The following is a 19,293-nucleotide window of genomic DNA, read 5'->3' on the forward strand; positions in this document are numbered from 1 at the left end:
AAATAGTAAATGTTTTCGAACTTCGACTCTAACTGCGTTAATTAGATTAAGGAATGCGATCAAAGTCATCAAATTCCATGTTTATTTCATCATAGATTTCAAGAAAACAACATTAAAAAATGTGTGGTACAGATATCAGCAGACCTTAATTTCGTATATCCATACAGTATCAATACCATGTCCAATGGTTTTTGTAGGAGTTAAATTCGGCATAGGAAAACGACATGCCAAAATCCTACAGTCCGATTTGCACTCTTGCAAGAATTTGTTTTCTAAGTCAGTCATCTGAAATAACAAAGATATGAAAGTTACAATTTCATACAGGTAGATAAAGTTAAAATCACTCAATATGCAAATATAACGATCACCATTTTGGACATAAAGTTATTGTCTAGCTAAAACTGCTAAGTAACCTTGTAAATTTTATTGGTCAGTATGTGTAATATTATTAACCTAAAGGGTTTATGTTTCTTCTTATATAATTTCCCTTAATCACATGATTTTTCTGAACTTATTGATTATGAACTTCATTGATTTTAATATCTCTAGTAATGTATCAAAGTTAACCCGTATCATTTTTAGTCTCCTTCGGGTTCACTAGATATTATACCATTTGCTCCACTCCAAAAATGATGATGTTATCATATTTAGCCACATTGTACTTCCAGAGATCTTGCCTGAAGAATTTGGTTTGTTTGCCTAGTCCCTGTCTGATCGCGGCAACCTTTGAATATAGGACTAACCACGGATTCAGCTCAATGCCATGTGCATCAAATTTGTTTTTTGCTGTTTCTAATGGAGAAAGTCAGTATCGTGACGATGCTAAATTTCAAATTCCTTACCTAATACTATCCTTCCATCCCCAGATCCTATGTCCAATAACGTACCCTTCCTTCCCTTAAGTGCATCAAGTATATTTGCCATCTGTTGATTTGTGGCTGGTATATAAGGGAGACAATGTTTCCTGAGCGCTGGACTGACGAAAGGAGCACAAATTACTGTTAGACCAATAGCTATGCCTCCTGAAAGTAGAGATTAAGTTGATTATAATTTTTATACCTTTAAAAAAAGTTAAAGTTAACTTTAACATTTGTTATGTTGACTTAATTCTTTTTTGTATATTGGTTAAGTTTGAAGTCATGCAAAAACATAAATTAATCACCGAGCCGAGATGGAAACCTTGAAGGTTCTTAAAACTCGTCTACATAAAAGTAAAAAGGGGCAATGCTTTTTATTGCGGCGTAATTACATAAATTCTTTCAAATAAATATTGTAGTTCCTGCTTGAGAAATTACTTTATTGGAGCACAAATACATTGAATATTTAAAGAAACGAGTCATATCAAAAATCACCGATAACTGAATAACTATTGTATGATTCATAGTATTTTTAAAATAAGAAAAAAATGACCTAAACATTTTATTCAATACAGAACGTATGTATCTAGATGCGCTAGTTATTGCCAGTTCTCGAGCTGGGCCGGTTCGTTTTTCATTAAATATCCCGTGTGTTTATGCTACGTTGAAGTAATTTTTCAAGCATTGTTTTGTTATCACTATTGCAATAGTACTGTTGGAGTTTCTCTGTGAACAACTATGAGTTAGAACTCTTAGTTATTCACAGGGATATCAGGTGACGTTGCTCATGTATCGCACATGACACAAGACCCTGATTGATAATAAAAAGTATCATTGACGCCACAGTAGTGCACTTCTTTTCTAGAAAATTGTAGCTTTAGGAAATAGAAGAGTTTGAAATTTAGTGAAATTGAAGGGGAACTTAGGGAAGTAGTTTTTTCTTCAAAAACAATGCGGGCCATAAGAAATTTCATATTTTCTTATACTACTAGGGTCTTAGATTGAAAGCTGACAGAAAATAGAGCAATCACTATTGAGAATTGGCAGTTCATTATCAGCCTCAAAGTAATATTTACCAGTTATTCCAATCATTATTTTGCCTGTGGATGATACGTTAAATCTTGAATTTGAGGGTGAAGGGGTTGAGTTCAATAACTCAATTTCATTCATGTTTGGGACCTATTAGAATAACACACATTTATTGTACGGCGTATACCAGAGTTGAATTTTAGTTTACTTAGAAAAGTGTTTACTTTTGTTATAGTTTTTTATTTAATAAAAAAATTATTTTAGATATTTAAAGCATTTTGCAACGCTTTGTCCTTTATCCGTTCAGTCTAGGTACTACCTACCTTGCTTTTACCCCTATTGTATATTTATCAATTATTAATACATTACGCTCAATGAGCATTAATTAATATTAAAAAATCAGTGTGTCAATCAGCTGACGGCCTGCAGTACTTCATAACAGTAAACAGCTGTTTGCATGACGCTCCTACTTGTCACTGTCAGTGAATTTGTTTTTGTCATGAGTCACAATATATTTTTATATTATTATGCACAAAGAGTTACTAATGATAATTATTTAAGTCATATGGGTTACTGGATTTGAAAATGCTATCATCTGCCTTGTGGGAGTTTTTATTTAGTGTTAACCTATGATTAGATTACCACCAATGATCTTCATTAGGGCCTATTAAACTATTGATCTGTTGGGATTCAAAAGAACATTTAATCTAAACAGTTCCACATTTAAGTGTTGTGAAATCAGTGGATAAAAGAATGTCTGTTCCTATTCCTGTTATCCATGGTGATGCGAAAAGGGCAATGGAACAGTTATCTAATTTCTCAAATGAAGAATTAGACCAAATGCTCAATAATGATGAGAAGATTGGTGAGATTATTGAAAATATTGAGAATGTAAGTCCACACTCATTTAAAACATTGACCATTGAACCACACTACACTCAGGCAACTACAGATTGATAGTAGTAGATTAGATATCCTGGTTGAAAGTGTATCTTTTTTGTTGAGACTGCTAGGTTCAGGTACTTGACTGTTTCTCAAGGCAGACAGAAAGAATTTATTACCATAGTGTTGATATTATTTTATTAAAATCATATTGCAACGAAAATAAGAAAAAAACATTTAAGCAAGGTCAGTTAAAAGTTTATGAGGAATTCATTATTTCTTTCAGTCATGCATCAAAGAGCTTGAAGAGAGGAAGGAAAGCATCTTAGCTGAGAATAAATCTATTGCTGAATTTAATTTGTCTAGAGAACCAGACCTCACAGAAGGCCGCAGCAGGCTTCAGTTATTGTATGAAGAAATTGAAAAATTCACGAAGAGCATAGATGAGAAGGCTTCAGAATTGCGTATGTTTATACATCATTTTGTAAATGCAGATATTACATATTTGCATTGAAATAGGACAAAAAGGTGGAGATATCTCTTTGGAAACTGCACTTGCTCTTTTACAAACAGCTGCCAGTGAAATGGAAGAAGAATCTGATAAATGTGCAAAAAAATTTCTGGACAGTGAAATTGAGTTAGAAAATTTCTTAGATGAGTTCCAAGTAAAACGGAAGTTAATGCATACTAGATTGGTCAAAGCTGATAAACTCTCCAAAATATTACAGCGGGGGGATCCCTCAATAGGAGTGACTGTTCCTGAATACATAAATGCACCACCTGTTAATATAAATAAGGGTTATTTTCCGGGAATCCCAAATTTGCCATTGTCGCCCCCAGCTGGAGGAGTGCCTTATCCCACTGGACCGCTAAATATGCCTATGCCCCCTGGAATGGGTTATTATCCAAATTATTAAGTATTCATTGTGGTAAATGTTTGTTTTTTTATTGTCATTACTGATTTTGTAATAATATACAGCTTTATGTTTAAGGTTTATATTTGTTTTTTTTATAAAATTACTCTGTCCTAAAGCCCTAATTAGAGGTAACAATAAACTAAAACACCCTTAATTAAATTTGTATCGATGCAAATGGTTGAGTCATACAATATCTATCAGATAGGTGTATATCGTGGCATCATATTCTTAATAGGATAATGATTTTAATAGGTTACGGATTCCGAGTTCGTGTAAGTTTGCTCATTTTTGCTTAGTTTTTGGAAATGCTATTCTGGTGAATAATCTTCACATACATTATTTTTTGTTAAGAAAGACAACCATGACTTAGGCTTTGTTAGCATATATTTACGACTACTTTCAGGTTGGACATGCAAATGAGTGTACAGATATGTAGCAGAATATCGTCTTGTAACAAGTATAGATAACACTGCGTAACAGTAACGTTACGTAACATGGAGTTTATCGTATCTCTTGGTTTTGATCGAATGGTAATAGGGTTTGTTTTTTTAATGCTGTTTTGAAAATCCGATTTTTCCACATGCAAAGTCAGCTCAAGGACAAAATAGCTTCCTTATTTTGAAATGCATGGGGATCCGTCCGGTAACATCGAAAAAGACATTTTTCGGACTGCCTTCCCGGTATCTAATAGTTGCCCTAAAGTGTCCGACTAAAGGGTATAAATTAGGGTTGAAAATTTCAACGTAAAAATTGATCTGATTTTAAACTTCGTTTCTTGTGTTGTCCGTTACAAGAACCCCGAAATTCATTTCCGTCCTTATCGCAGGGAACTTAGAGGAAAGAAAAAAATTAATGAGTTTTCTCGCAGCTTTTATTTAGGGTGGATCAATTAATTTTATATTATTTTTCGTCTTGTACCTTGAAGCTGATTTTGATCTAGAAATTTGTAAAAAAATTAAGTGTTCCAACTATACTTATGTAAATTTGTGAAAAATGCAAGTGGTCAGATAAAATTGAATATTACAGCATATTTTTTAATTTCACTTTAAAAAGCCTGATTTTGATCTAAATATGAAAACATCCAATAAGACTTAAAAATTCTCGTAACAACTAATATGAAATCTACGAGTATTCTTTAAATATAACGGATTAATGCGTTTTTATTGAAAAATCGAATAGAGGCCGTAATTCTCGTGTAACAAAATGCATATTTTTCCGAAAGGGCAACTAAAAAATTAATTAGGTACACGTAATCACTTTAGTACTGATCCATTTGGTTGTTCCTAAATCTATGTCACTTTGGAAATATCCATTCATAAGTCTATTTGTCTTCGTAAATTCGTAATCACTGGTTTTATAATAAAAATTGTGAATTTTACGAAGATTTTCGAGGCTTTACCGATATGTCCTTTTGCCATTTTGCATATTAAGCAAATAAAATTCTTTGCCATTCGTTTGTATTTAATACATACTATGTACGTACAAATATATGTATGTTTCATCATACTCGTTTCATGTTCGAATGCCTCCTTAGAAGGAAATAATTAAATAACTAACTTAAACATATGAAGTATTTGTTCTTTAATCCAATTTAAAAAAATCAATCATTTATGTATTTGTGGTGATTTAATTTAATTATGATGAAAACCAGTAATTTCAATAATATATTTACAATATAGTTAATATTGAGTAAAAATTATATTGTAGTGTAGATATTGCACCTTTATTTTCCTGACTTCAATTGCCAAACTTTTTCAAGTTTCTACATTTTCAACAGAAAAATATTCGTTGATTGCCGTCGCCACATGTTCATTTTTGAAAATACTCGTATGATTTCCTTCAAATGTTCTCACTTCAACCGGATTTTCACAGTATTTTGATAAACCGTAATCAGCATCAAGATTGTGGAATTTCGCAGTACTTAAAGTTGGCTTGAACAGGATCACTTTAGATTTTAGCTTAAAATGCGGAGTATATTCAACAATAGCCTTCATTCTATTCTGCAAGCCCATCAGGATTTTCTGTTGATAGTCTCCAATAAATGTAATATTGTTAACAATTTCTTGGGGCAATAGTTTTAGTGGGTTTGGAAGCGTATTTGAATTTTCCTGTTCTTCCTGAAATTGAATGGAAAAAAAAATTGGTATTTGAGTTGGAAAAACTGGATCCGTTTATAAAGACCTGTTAATTAGATGTATTAATAAAGATTGTTTATCTTGAGAAGGTTGGGATTATTAAATGTTCATTAATATATCTGTTAACTGCAACATTCTTTTGCCGACTAAATTGTGAAAGATCAAAAAGTATAACATTTCTACTTGAAATTAATAAATAGTTTTGCACTTCAACGCTAGATTGAAAACTACTATTTCAAAAAGGAGAACTTTTATAAGTGCCAAAAATAGTGCACTAATAAGGGTAGTTAATGAATAATTTTAAATGCATTAAAAGAACTTGCGAAAACTTAGTAGACGAATAAAGATATTAAGTTAAGTGCTTTATGAATTTAGAATTGAATTTTAAAATTTGGTGTCAGGATCTTTGAATGTATTGATATTTCATCTGGATCATATCTATATACAGGGTTATTCGCGTTAACGGCACGGAATATTGTTGCCAAAATACGAAGGTTTCAAAAAGTTTTACCTTGACTACTTACTATGACTACTTTTTAAAATTATCTTCATTTTATACAGGATATCCCAAAAGCCCTAAAAGTATCAAAGTTGTGATTTGAAAGCCTCGTATTTTGGACACAATATTCCGTGCCGCATAGCGTGAATAACCCCGTATGTGACTTACAGGAATTCAGTTCAGTTTAGTTCAAGTTGTTTCCTGAATTTAGGAAACGTGAAGATTCATCTAATTAACCATAATAAACTTACAGGACATTTATCATCAACCTCGATCTGCGTCAGTTTTATTAAGCTAATCATGTATTCGGGACTGGAATCAATGCAAATTATAGTTCCAAGACAACCATCTTCTTCTAGAAATGCGGCTACTTGCAGTGCCACTATTCCTCCAAAGGAGTGACCTATTAAGTTGAAGGATTTTGAATTAACAAGTCTCGATTGGATCGTCTAAAAACAAGTGTACTTGTATAACAACTAAATTCGTGATAATCTCAATTTTACCGGTAAAATTGAAGCAGCCATGTCTGGAATATTACTATACGGGCTGTCAATTGAATATTGAATTCCGATTAGATTTGCTAAAAGATTTTTATATAAAGGTTCCATAACGGTAATAACTCCCTCGATGCCTGGGAATAAAACTAGAGTAGCATTTGGTTCCTGACTCCGATTTTCCTCAGAGTTAATGAACACTACTGGGATATTAGTCTTGATGGCATTTATAATGTTTTCTATAGATTGTTCTCCTTTTGTACCTGTAGTAGAAAGTAATTTATTTTTTGATTAATTATAAACTTAACTAAATTTAATTTTATGATCGTTCTTTTTTGGTTTCATTGCTTTCTCTATGATTATTCTTTTTGACTATTTGCTTGATGATGTTTTACTTCTTTTCGATTTCTACTTTGCTTTATTTCATATTTTACTATTATAATAGATATAATAGGTATTGTTGTGTAAGGGAAGGTCTAAAATGGAGGAATTGAAGTACCTACCTAGTTTAGAATGATTATCCTGTTGGGCCTGAATATCGATTAATTTCGAAAAAGTCAGAGTTTTAATATCCGAGGCAGGTAAAAATGTATTGTATTCTCGTTCTAATGTCTGTTTGATCTCCACTGCTGTCATAGAATCCATTCCTATTTCCGCCAGAGATGCTTCGAGGGAAACTGCCTTCATATCTTTAATACCTAATAATTACAGAGAATACAATATTGAAAATTCTCTCAAAAGGCGAGTATTAATTTAATATCTTACCTAGTATATTAGCTACAGCCTCCACCATATTGGCTTCTCCTAATCCTAATTTTTTCTCTGCCACAACTATACTGGATACAACAGCTGCCTCATTTTGTTGAAGAAGAATGTCAAGCACTTCGAAACAGTTGGATATTTTTTGAGGTAAAGTGCCGCCTATTTCTTTTTCAACGGCACCATCCATCATCTCTGCCACTAAGCCAACCTTTAATGTGAAATCATGCCTTAGCAAACAGCTCTCGGAATCCTTCCAACAACTTAATTTAAAATTAATTTATTGTATAACTCACATCTCCTATCGCTCCCCATTGAATTGCCAAACCAGGAAACCCCTCACGTTTTCTCCTTTCACATATTTTTTCCATTACTGAATTCGACATGCCATAATTTGTTTGGCCAGCATTACCTTTTCCACATGCGACAGATGAAAAAACCACAAAGTCTCTAAATGTACAAATAATGGTGATGTTACTTCACATTATAGTTTTCACAGTAGGTACCTTAATAGTGGACAATGTGTCCTTGAGACATGGTCTAAAAATTCCGTCGCATATGCTTTAGGTCGAAATGAGGTGACGAAAGACTCTTCATTTTGATTGGTCAGTAGTGAATCTTTCAATACCACTGCCAAGTTAAAGATGCCCTGGACAGGGCCTATGTCATTCGCCATTTTAATAATATTTAAACATCCCTCGTACGTGGTAATGTCTTCTGTTGATATGCTTACTGTGCAGCCATGAGATTTCCATATTCTAAATTTATAAATATTTGTTTTGTATCAATGGATATATATTATAGCATGACAATTTCTTACGAAATTCTGTAAGCTTGATATCCAGTTTTTATACCATTTCGAGAGGAAAGTATTAATTTTCTACAACCTCTCAAAATAAGCCAATCTGCCAATTCCAAACCAAATCCTCCCAGGCCTCCACATATTATGAACGTTTTGTCACTATCACATAAATATCTGTAATATTATGTCAATTTACATTAAATTCCTGTTCCTTACATCGCAAATTATGGTTACCTAGGAACCCCAAAGAATTGTGGTTTTGAAGTTGAAATAGTTGCATCTTGCTTTTCATCTTGCAATTTTATTAGAACTTTGCCTATATGTTTTCCAGTTCCTATGTATCTAAAAGCATCTTCGGCTTGATCCATATTGAAAATTGTTCTGTTTAGAGGTTTAATGTAACCTTTTTTTAAACCGTCTCTTAGGAAGTTGCAAACTTTTTTTTTTAACCAAATTTCATTGTATAATGGGTCAAGGAAAACACCTGAAATATATAGGTAGAAAACGATTACAAAAGTTAATAATGATTATATGGTAACAAATTACCGTGAAAACTTGCTCCTTTTTTGAGAAATAACAAATGCAGCTCAGAATCGTTAATAAGATTATATTTGCCAATTTCAATGAATTTTCCTCCTCTCGCAAGACATCTCACTGAGGCAAACAATTTATCATCTGCTAAAGAATTTAGAACTATATCGACTCCTCTCCCGTTGGTTCGATGAAGTATCTCTTCTTCGAAATATGTATTTCTTGAACTTGAAATATGTTCGTCTAAAATATACCTATGAAGATCGGAAATCCTATCAACCCTATTCACTTTAATCTTGCCTGTTAGTTGCGGAAACGTTGTTTTTAAAAAATCCCTTTTTTCTTGTGTACCTACTGTAGTGTACACAGTGCATCCAAAATACAGAGCTAATCTTATGGCAGATTGACCTATCCCACCTGCTCCTGAATGAATAAGGATAGTATCCCCTTTTTTTATTTTTGCACACTAAAAATTATATAGTAACATGAAGTGTTTAGGTAAGGAAATATATTTTTTTATTTTTAACCTTCATCAAAGCATAATAATTAGTTGAATATACAACGGGGATAGTTGCAGCTTCTTCCATGGTCATATAGTCAGGAATATCTACGATTAAATAAGCATCTGCACTAACCAAAGAGGAGCATGCTCCATAAGGCAGTGTTCCAAAAACTCGTTTTCCACTGTTGAAGTAGAGTAAATAAATAAATAAATAAATAAATAAATTCAATTCGTTCCATTTTAGAATGTTTTGGAAATTGCGTTTTAAAAAATAATGTTGGACTCTCAAAAGGAGAATCTCTATTATTTAGTTATAAATCCCATTTGAAGTAAAAAAAACTAGTTGTTTTTGTCTAATTTACCAAAGTAGTAATGAGCTTTTTTCTAGATAATAATTTACAATCCAAAATTTATATTAAAAAATTTTTTGTCAACTTTGACGTCATTCAAATACGTAATTATTTCATTCGAGTGGGAAGAACTCACAATGATGTCACATATTCCAGTATTGCTCAAAGTACAAGTGCTCATTAATATTAGAAAAATTTTCGCCCCCAGGGATGTTGGTTAATTGCATTAAAGAAATACACTTTTAACTGGCTATAGGACTGCATTTTAAACATTAAAAATACCTTTGGGTAAGTCCAGCAAATTCGAGTCCTAACATACAGTCTTTTGAAACTTCACTTTCTGGATAATACTTGATATTTATTCTCCCTGAAGCGACCATCAAGTCTTTGAAGTTCAACGACGCATAGTAAACCTGAAGTGACGATGTTTCAGATTTTTTTATTCAACGCGTTTGCGTTTTTGATCAATAAGATGACTGAATTTTTGTTGTGATTTTGTAATGGCAAAAAATATGGATAAAAGAAAATATTACAGTATAAATTACACAAAGGCACCTTTCGATTTCTTACCGAAACTAAAACACGATCTGATTGCAAAGTACTATTATTTTTCAAATTTCCTTCCAACCAGGTTAAGCTTGACAAATCTCCCACAATAACAGAATTCAAGTAACAGTGGGGCATTTCAATTTGGCGTGCTTTTTCCAGTAGCAAATGTCTGTAGGTACCCCATTGCCCATCTTTGAATATATTTACTGCCATATTTTTACTAAGCTGTTCTTTATAGACCGGCAGTTCTGGATCAAACTCTGGTAGAGAATTTGGGGAATATACTAGCTTAACCTCAGACCCACCTAATAAATAATATAGATTTTTTACGTTTCATTGGACTATGTTATATGGAACACTTTTACCAGGTTCTCTCCTAATACACGTAGCTAGTCCTTGAATGCCACTCAAAGACTCCCCTTGAGAGAAAATTATTATGTGTTTTTCATGTTTTACTGCGCTTTGAAGGTCAGGTAGCCAAGTAAATTTCTTATCTTCAGACTTTATATTAATCTGAAATTAATTTAAAAATAGTTTTATGTAACTCGTAGAAATGTAACAGAACTTACGACTCGTGGGGTAGAGACCGTGGTTTTTTTTTTAAACATTATTAGCTGCTCACTATCGGTCGAAAATCCTGTTATAATGCTCAATGTATCTACGTCAACTGAAGAGACGTCGAATTCTAAAGACTCGCGAGATAAAATAAAACCGTTATTTTGTATAGACTCGAGAGCTAACTCAAGGATCTGAAATTGAGTTAGTAACAATCGATTTATATAGGTATTTGTTGCTTACATTGGGCCTTTTGAAAATCTTCGAAGCAATTACCATGCTGCATTCTTTTTCTGCTGCCAAACTTTTATTTTCCACTTTGATATTGGCCACTTCTATAGCGACTTCGCTCAAAATCTTTATGTCCGGTTTGATCAAAGGCTGATCCTCGAGGACATTACTTATAATAGGTCCTGAAAAATTGTTTGTATTTTTTTGATTATACACAGATGTGAGTGTGCCCCTTGATGTATCCTTGCCACAGACACAGAGTGTCCAAGGCAAGGATGTCCTACACAGGGATTTCTCTACTAGGGCTGTATTTAGAGAAAACATTGATGATCATTCTTGGCAACGAAAATGTCTTAAAACGAAACCAAAAGTGTCATTTCGAAATTTGTTTAAAAAAATGCAATTAAAAATTCTTTAATTTATCATTTATATTTCACCACAATTTGGGGAGAAAAAATTAGAAACGTTCGGTGTCTTCGAAATAACTGACAAATCATAAATGATTTTGCACCCTTGTTTTGGAACCCTGTATGTCATTGTTGAAACGTACCTAACGTTTGCAATACTTCTGGTGTTGCGCTGTCCAGTAGTTCTACTATCTTAACTTTCAACGAAAGCAAATTTTCTAGAAGTATTTGCATGTTGACCCTGATGGCCTGTTCTAATTTCAACGTGGCGTAGTTGGGTATAAATACGTATTTTTCTAATATCGGATTGCCAAAATACTTCCTGCGTAGGATTGAGTTTGCTTTTAGACCCATAAATTCGATGCCACCACACCTAAAATCATTGCAAAAAAATTTGCAGGTTCAAGACTGATTTGTTCACTTTGCTTTAATCCAATCACATTTGAATTCTTTTTACGTTTTTTCTCTACAAAATCTTATAATGTACCTTATGATTCCTGTATTTTTAGATATAAATACTGGAAGATCTGGATTTTCCTTTCCTGTTAATTCTATCATCTCCAAGTGTGCGTGGGGATCGATCAAAACCTTTTGAATACCAGTTGGAACGCACAGCATTCTTGAATTTTCTTGCATTATTTTCATCTGCAACATAGCATCCATAAAACTGACCCAATTTGATCTCCAAGTTATTTCTGAGTATTCTTTGCTACTATCACAAGATTTGATTGCTTCAAACATGCCCCTGAAATTCATTAAAAATTTTACTTAGATGTTAATAAATTACAACGGAAGCACGGTGTATTACTTATAGTTGTAACCTCTGAGTCTCAACTCTTTGTAGATATCCTTTGTATCCATAAAGTTCGGGGTATCCTTTGCAAAAGGAATTGATGGCATTTCGTTTTCAAAGACTCTTTTTACGATCCCACTGACTAGTGCTTCTCCGGCTGGAAGAAAAATTGTAAACAGGTAAGAATTAATAATTATAGCTAAATTCCAATTTAAAGAACTTACCTTCCGTCACTTCGAATTGGCCAGTTAATCTCTGTATTGTTATAGTCAACTTAGTTCGCCAGTCTTTTTGCAGAGCACAAGCTCCTATAAATTTACAATTTTCGAAAGACACTTTTATATCGGTATGGGCCATATTATGCATTATAGCCAATGTTTTCCAGACTTCATATAAATAACCAGTGGCAGGGAATAAGGTCCTTCCTATGGGATATAGAAATTGTTATGACAATCAAAATATTTTCAAGGATTAGTGGTTATATTCAATTTCCACTTCAGACATTTGAAAAACCACGCATCTATCATTAATTTCTCAACAATTTTTTTTTACCTACTTCTCTATTTTGTACAAGATGTCTACCAATTATTAAAGTTACATCGAAAAGTTATGTACATCTTAGAGATCTAGAAAAAAAGTGTTGCACTTAAGTAATCAGAAATTATACAGGGTGACCAAACTGGTAATTTGGGATTCAGGCGCTATTAGTATGTCTTAAAATCTTTGATGGATTAAGATTCTCTTTCCGTTTTATTTGAACGTTGGATCTCTTTATCGGATATGTCACAAACTTTCTTTAAACGCTTTTTTTTAATCCAATGCATAAATATAAATACATTGAAAAAAAAACTGACTACTTTCAATACTTGAAATAAGCACGAGGTGTCTAAAAAATACTAAGGTATCAATTCTTGTAAGGCCACCCCCTACAGAACTTCCATTAAGAGATTTCGTACCGACTGATAATTAAAATTTATCGAATTATATTAAAAAAATAACAATGTTAACAGTACCGTCAATTACATGGCCACCAAGAAATTCACAGTCACGTTCCGTTAACGCAACTGTAAGGTTCCTTCCTTGTATGTTCAAATCATTTATAGGTTTGCTAAACTTTTTAAACCCCCAGTCATTTTGATGGTTCCATTTTATTTTGGGGGCGATCATGGACGTTCCCCTACTTACTGGCAATTCTACTTTAGGATAGATATTATGAAGGTGAAGAGAGAATCCCAATTCGTGCAATCTATAACGTAACACGTGTGCAAATATCGAATTAAATCGAAAATAAGCTGGAAACTATACCTGCCAAGGGATATTAGAAAATCGTTGAAATTGAGACCGGTATTCACCCAGTGATTTCTAAGATTTTTTTTTAATTTCGATTTCAGGATATGTGCAATCTCACCATTACCAACTTCATAGATAACGTAGATATCAGTTTTAATTTTTTGATTATATTTTAGTATTGCGTTGACATCAAACGGCTTTAACAGGCACTCGGATAATTTATTTGTTATGGTTGATTTCATTGTGTCATTGATCTTTAAAATATTATCGAGGTTCTGATACAGTTCGATCGCTAAAAGGCAATTAAGTAGAGTCCTCTGGCACATGAAGAAAGAATCTGTATTTACCGATTCTGCTTCCTTTCTCCGCCACCAGAACGGAGATATCCATATCAACGACATTCTTACTACAAGAATTATCTGTTCCAATGGTAAATGCAATGCACACTGCACAATTGACTGCAACTTTTAAAGAAACCGCGTTCTTAAAATATGCACTCACTAATTCTCCTAATGATAATCCTTTATTTACTCCAAATACTGAGTCTGGTACGATGCCACATCCCTTTATAAGATCAGCTAGAAGTACTTGAAGGAAGAACTTTTTCAAAATTTTTTCTTTTATGGAGATTGCTTGGTTTTCGCATTTTTGCAGGATTGCTGAAGCACTCATACCATGTTGAATTAGGTGTTGATCCAGTCTGAAATGTGTAAAAAAATGTTTGGTACAACAGTGGAAACACGAAATACCATAGTTGAACGAGTAAAAGGGATTACTGTGGAGCGAAAATAGTAAAATTTATGGGAAGATCGGGAATATTAATAAGATGCGAGCTGTTCGAATTTTATTCGCCGAAACAACGATATAAAACTGAGTTAAAGAGATTCTAGTCGTAATAAAATATTCGTAATTAGTACTAAGATCAGTACTAACCTTTGGATAGAAGTTGATATAGTAGGCATGCTTAGGAATTCAGGAATAATTGCCATATCATCTGGTACATCACCGAAACATAACACTAATTTCGGAGTGATTTTTTCCATACACCTGACTGATCTTGCCACCTCTCCAGAATTAGTAGCCAACAAATAACCTTTATAGGAATGTTCGGAGATATTGTACCTTAAAATGCAAAAAGATGCAGAAACTTTTTGCATTTTAAAATCCGGATGGAAACTCTCAAGGTGAAGGACCTTAAGGTTTTCCATACCTGAATATATTATGTAACAATCTGATGTATTCCACATCTAAATCATTATTAATGATATCATCCAGTAGAAAGTCTACAGCGTTCATTGTTCTGCCGCTCACACAAATTAGTCTCGGAATATCATGTTTAGGTGTCTTTAGTTTTGTTTTGATATGTGATTTTAATACCACATGGCAGTTTCCTCCACCAAAACCAAAGTTATTTATACCTACAAAAAACCAGTTGAAAAAGATAATGACATTAATCCTGAAACTTACCAATAAGAACATCATGTTCATTCTTAAGAGGAGTTGGTTCAGTAATCACTTTCAGTCTTCCATCCAACAAAGCCTTACAATCTGGATTAGGTTCAATGAAATTTGAATTTGGAGGTATCAGTCCCGTTTCTGTAGCAATTATTACCTAATTGGAATTTTGTAGTAATCTTGTTCTAACAGTTATAATTTTTATATAATACCTTTGTAATAGCGCACATGCCTGAGCTTGGCTCTGTATGTCCAATATTAGATTTAACCGTTCCAATTGAAAGTGGAGTAGTTCTATCTGGGAGGAGTATGGTTTCAATTGCTAGAAGCTCTTCAGGGTCTCCTACTTTCGTTCCTAAAAGCAAAATGATTATTGAGTTACCCAATGTTATTTCAAGTTGTGGAGCGTGGATACCGAAATTATGGAAGTAGAAAGAAACTTTAGACAGGCCACGTTCTGCGTAATCATTAGATGAGAGCAATATTAAGAATCATGAAATAACGAATAACGACAAGTAATTTAAGCAACAATTAGAGAGTCCCATGCAAAGACGTTAAAAAAAAATGTTACAAGAAAAACGTTAAAATTTAGAACCAAATTTCTCGATACCGTTGAATCGGTAAGAAATCAATAGAAAGAGAACCAGATATATTGAGGAATATTAAAACTAAATAATGAATCGAGTCGTTCATGTAGTTTTCCATGTGTTCAATCTGCTCCAAAAATATTCAGATACAGAAAACCGTACAAATACGGCCGTCGGATTCTTACAATGCATTTTTGAAATAGTAGATTCCATACTTTGAACTTACCTGTTCCATGAGCTTCCAGAAAAGTTAGATCAGAAGGTTTTACAAGATTGCACTCCTGATAAAACTCTCGTAAAAGTCTAATTTGCATTTCACTGGAGGGAAAAGTAATACCAGAATTCTGTAAATTTTAGGGTTCCATTGTAGATTATTTGGAAACCGAAAACATGTATAGTGTTTAAGCAAAACATGAAAAAAAAATGTTACCAATTTCTCAACATACCGTTTTAACTTAATTTTCTTCTCTTAAATAAATTGTTTCTCAATTTTTACATGTAGATAAATAAATCAAGTTCAATCGGCCTATTATTTGTTAATGAATTAGTATGATTTTTTAATGTGTTTTTGAAATATCTAGAATATACCTTATAGCCATCGCAGTTAGTTTTTGCATGTATTATGGTACAGTATAGTCTATTCGATTCCTTAACTTTCTGAAGAATTATAGCTGATATTGCTTCAGAACGAGCATAACCATTTGCGTTTTTGTCAAAAGACTTGCATTTTCCATCTGAGCTTAAAACACCCAATCTAGAAAGTCATTGTGAGTTAACAAAAGTGAAAAATTGTTGGATCTTTGTGAGTGGCAAAAGGTAATTAGAAGATGCCATGTAACAGGTCATATGAGAAATCACCTTACCCCATCTCTAGGTGGGGTGATTCTAGAATTATTGGGGGCTTGACGTAAATATTTAACCATTGGTAAATGTAACCCTGATCTTTTTATTAATTCAGGGTGTGACTATTTACCGTTTAAACTGCAGAGAAACATATGGGTTTAAGCAAAGGTTTGTTCCTCCAACAATTGCCCTGTCGCACAAGCCAAGTCTGATTGATTTATATGCATGTTCTAATGCATACATGGAACTACTGCAAGCAGTGTCGCATACGTAAGACGGACCTTTCAGCTTCAAAAAGTAGCTGATTCGGTTAGATAGCATGGATCGTGTACATCTAAAAGATCAATAAAAAAACTTTAAGGATTTCTAGTTGAACAAAAAATAGATATGATTCATTTCTCCCACACCCAGAACATGCCTATTTATCATTAGGTATGGGGTTTGCTGCCTAAATTAATGGAAGAAAAACATTTTCTTACGCAATATTTTGGTGTTAGAAAATCTATTGTGATTCATATGGACATTAAAGAAATTGTAGGAGTAGACGTTTACCCAGTTATTGCATAGCTGTTGGGTTCCAAATTATCAATGAACCAAGTTTTTTCAGTTTCGCTAAAGCAGGCTCCTATGAATACCCCAGTATTAGTTCCTGCTAATTCATTTGGATGTAGACCAGCATCAAATATGGCAGATATAACTGCTTCTAGCAGTTTTCTCAGCATGGGATCAGCAGTTTTACTTTGTTGATAATTGAATCCTGCAGGAATATTGTCATAGAATCAGGAATCATATTGTCAGGAATATCAATAGAAGCCCAAAGAAATTCTTCAATGTACGCACCAAAATAGCCCGCATCAAATTTTGAAATATTGTAAATTTTTCCAGTTCTTTGAGGTATTTCTGTAAATTCAGGGTCCCATCGTCTGTTGTCATCTGACACCATATCCACTTTATTAAAGAGATTCTCTGCAAATTCCTGGACATTGTTCGAGTTTGGATATTCTCCAGAGATGCCTTGAAAAATATTTCTTAAATAATTCTCGCAGTATTGATGGAATTTTTGTACGATATGGTTTTTCCAAAATGTTGACTAATTTAAGAAATTTTCAGTATAAAGTTTCGAATACTTTTTTAGAAAATTATAAAATTGCTAAATCCATAACAAGTTTTTAGATCAAGTAATTGTAATATCCTGAAATAATTGTTTTTGTATGTAATGGTTTGAATTATTGGAAGTCTAATTCTAAGTCTCATTAGTAGTTCCGAAAATGGAAAAAGTGGTATTATCCACGCAGTTAAATAACTGTAAGATGATTATTGTCAGTGTCGTCGAAGTTATATTGAAAATTCTATTGAAAAATTAGTAATTTAGTATTCATTTTTAGTTAAAGTGACGCCCAAAAAATATTACACTTCCAATAATATTTAGATAAAATTTATACGTACCTGATATAACTATTTCTTCATTTGGAGGTGGAGAGGCAAGAATTTTTCCAAATTCGATTGAAGGATCTGCGTAGTCACTTTTATTCAATGTACATTTGCTTGAAAACTCATCAGCATTAGGAGGCGTCAGCGCCATTTCACGATTCTTCGATTATCACTTGCAAATTTCTGTATTGACAAAACATACTATTTATCGATATGCAACCGTCTTTATATAACATGATGCATAAAGGAAATACATTTTTATGATATTCAAACTCATTTGCAACAATTGCATTAGCCTTTGTTTTCCTGCAGTAATTGGAATTTCATCTAAAAGATTTAGAAACATACAGGGTTCGCCCGTAATATGAGATATGTCCAGGACCTTTGCACTGTGATATCATACCATTTTTCATTCAGCCACGCCGTAGTTTGTTTTATTTTATAGCGAATGGTCTTTTGAAAGCATTTTGAAAATCTATCTGCGAAAATATGCAAAATAGTTATTTTCAATTTTTGACATAAATACCAATTGAATTAAGTAACAGGAATGTTCTGTCGTAGATGGAGCGTCCCGTATTTATTCCTCTAAATTTTAAATCTATTTAATTTTGACAAAAAGTGATATAATTGAGAAAGAATATAGACATGGCAATACAATAAACAAGTATGGAAAGATGTGTGTTTTTTTATGGCAAATTCGTTGTTAGTGTCAGGTTTACTCAGATAGCACGTCACGTGAAACGGTTACGATTCAATAATAAAACTTACTGTCCAATCTACTTATTATGTCTTTAATAACACGTGATGTAAACGTCTATATGATGAGTGCCCAAATTTCCAGTATCATTGCATATCTTGTTCTTGAGGATATAAAGTCGGAGGTTATTGACATATTCAAAGTAAAGCTTCGTCTTTTCTTTCAATACATAGGCATCTGTTTAATCGCTTCCCCACTGATTCACCCTCGAAATCGAAGAAAACAGTCGAACGATTTTTTTTAACCACGTCTTTGAATATAAAAATTAAATTAAAAAATTTACCAAGCCTATTTGCGCTGGTGGATGTTTAAATTACCTCACTTCTTCTTTATTATGTCAAATCTTTTGAAAAAACTCGTAACTATTTGAAAGGAAACAATTTTGAAAAGAGTCCTTTAGTAAACCTTTTTTTTTTAGGGCAAAAAATGCATTTACGCACTTCCTTTAGTAAACCTAAAACAAAAATTCTTACTAAAAAAATAATGTGATAAATGAATCTCCCTGTAAAAAGTGTAACCAGTTTATATTGGCCAAACAATTCGGAACGTGGCTTAAGCAAAATTTATTCCTATACAGTATTATCAAGGTAAGGACGTTTAGAATGGAAATTTCGCAAATGGTAATATGTACAGGTTTA

The 19,293-nt window shown here is 33.0% G+C and overlaps 3 protein-coding genes across 3 annotated transcripts; 1 reads left to right on the forward strand and 2 right to left on the reverse strand.

Annotated features, from left to right (window-relative positions):
• Nucleotides 1-64: 64 nt before the first annotated feature.
• Nucleotides 65-2,320, reverse strand: LOC136342606 (ATP synthase subunit C lysine N-methyltransferase). The gene is made up of 5 exons (XM_066288588.1): nt 2,210-2,320; nt 1,934-2,036; nt 843-1,022; nt 611-792; nt 65-285 (listed from the first exon to the last, which is right to left on the reverse strand). The coding sequence occupies exons 2-5, from the start codon at nt 2,025-2,027 to the stop codon at nt 136-138; spliced, it is 606 nt and encodes a 201-aa protein (XP_066144685.1). The 5' UTR covers nt 2,028-2,036; nt 2,210-2,320; the 3' UTR covers nt 65-135.
• Nucleotides 2,321-2,438: 118 nt separating this feature from the next.
• Nucleotides 2,439-3,763, forward strand: Vps37B (vacuolar protein sorting 37B). Its single transcript, XM_066288587.1, has 3 exons — nt 2,439-2,777; nt 3,055-3,232; nt 3,288-3,763. The coding sequence occupies exons 1-3, from the start codon at nt 2,640-2,642 to the stop codon at nt 3,683-3,685; spliced, it is 714 nt and encodes a 237-aa protein (XP_066144684.1). The 5' UTR covers nt 2,439-2,639; the 3' UTR covers nt 3,686-3,763.
• Nucleotides 3,764-5,249: 1,486 nt separating this feature from the next.
• On the reverse strand, nt 5,250-18,103 carry LOC136342590 (fatty acid synthase-like). The gene is made up of 34 exons (XM_066288555.1): nt 17,914-18,103; nt 17,308-17,481; nt 17,020-17,224; nt 16,598-16,801; nt 16,213-16,378; nt 15,851-15,968; nt 15,250-15,392; nt 15,050-15,194; nt 14,793-15,000; nt 14,516-14,704; nt 13,930-14,282; nt 13,598-13,874; nt 13,306-13,538; nt 12,517-12,717; nt 12,308-12,449; nt 11,987-12,244; nt 11,643-11,872; nt 11,105-11,274; nt 10,876-11,055; nt 10,672-10,819; nt 10,328-10,611; nt 10,040-10,170; nt 9,433-9,589; nt 9,206-9,371; nt 8,921-9,148; nt 8,609-8,858; nt 8,393-8,548; nt 8,079-8,330; nt 7,869-8,022; nt 7,579-7,783; nt 7,317-7,511; nt 6,823-7,076; nt 6,567-6,768; nt 5,250-5,798 (listed from the first exon to the last, which is right to left on the reverse strand). Exons 1-34 carry the CDS (start codon nt 18,047-18,049, stop codon nt 5,440-5,442), a joined length of 6,873 nt encoding a protein of 2,290 aa, XP_066144652.1. The 5' UTR covers nt 18,050-18,103; the 3' UTR covers nt 5,250-5,439.
• Between the last annotated feature and the right edge of the window lie 1,190 nt (nt 18,104-19,293).

The sequence above is a fragment of the Euwallacea fornicatus genome, chromosome 12 (genome assembly GCF_040115645.1).
Source record: "Euwallacea fornicatus isolate EFF26 chromosome 12, ASM4011564v1, whole genome shotgun sequence".
Lineage (NCBI taxonomy): Eukaryota > Metazoa > Arthropoda > Insecta > Coleoptera > Curculionidae > Euwallacea > Euwallacea fornicatus.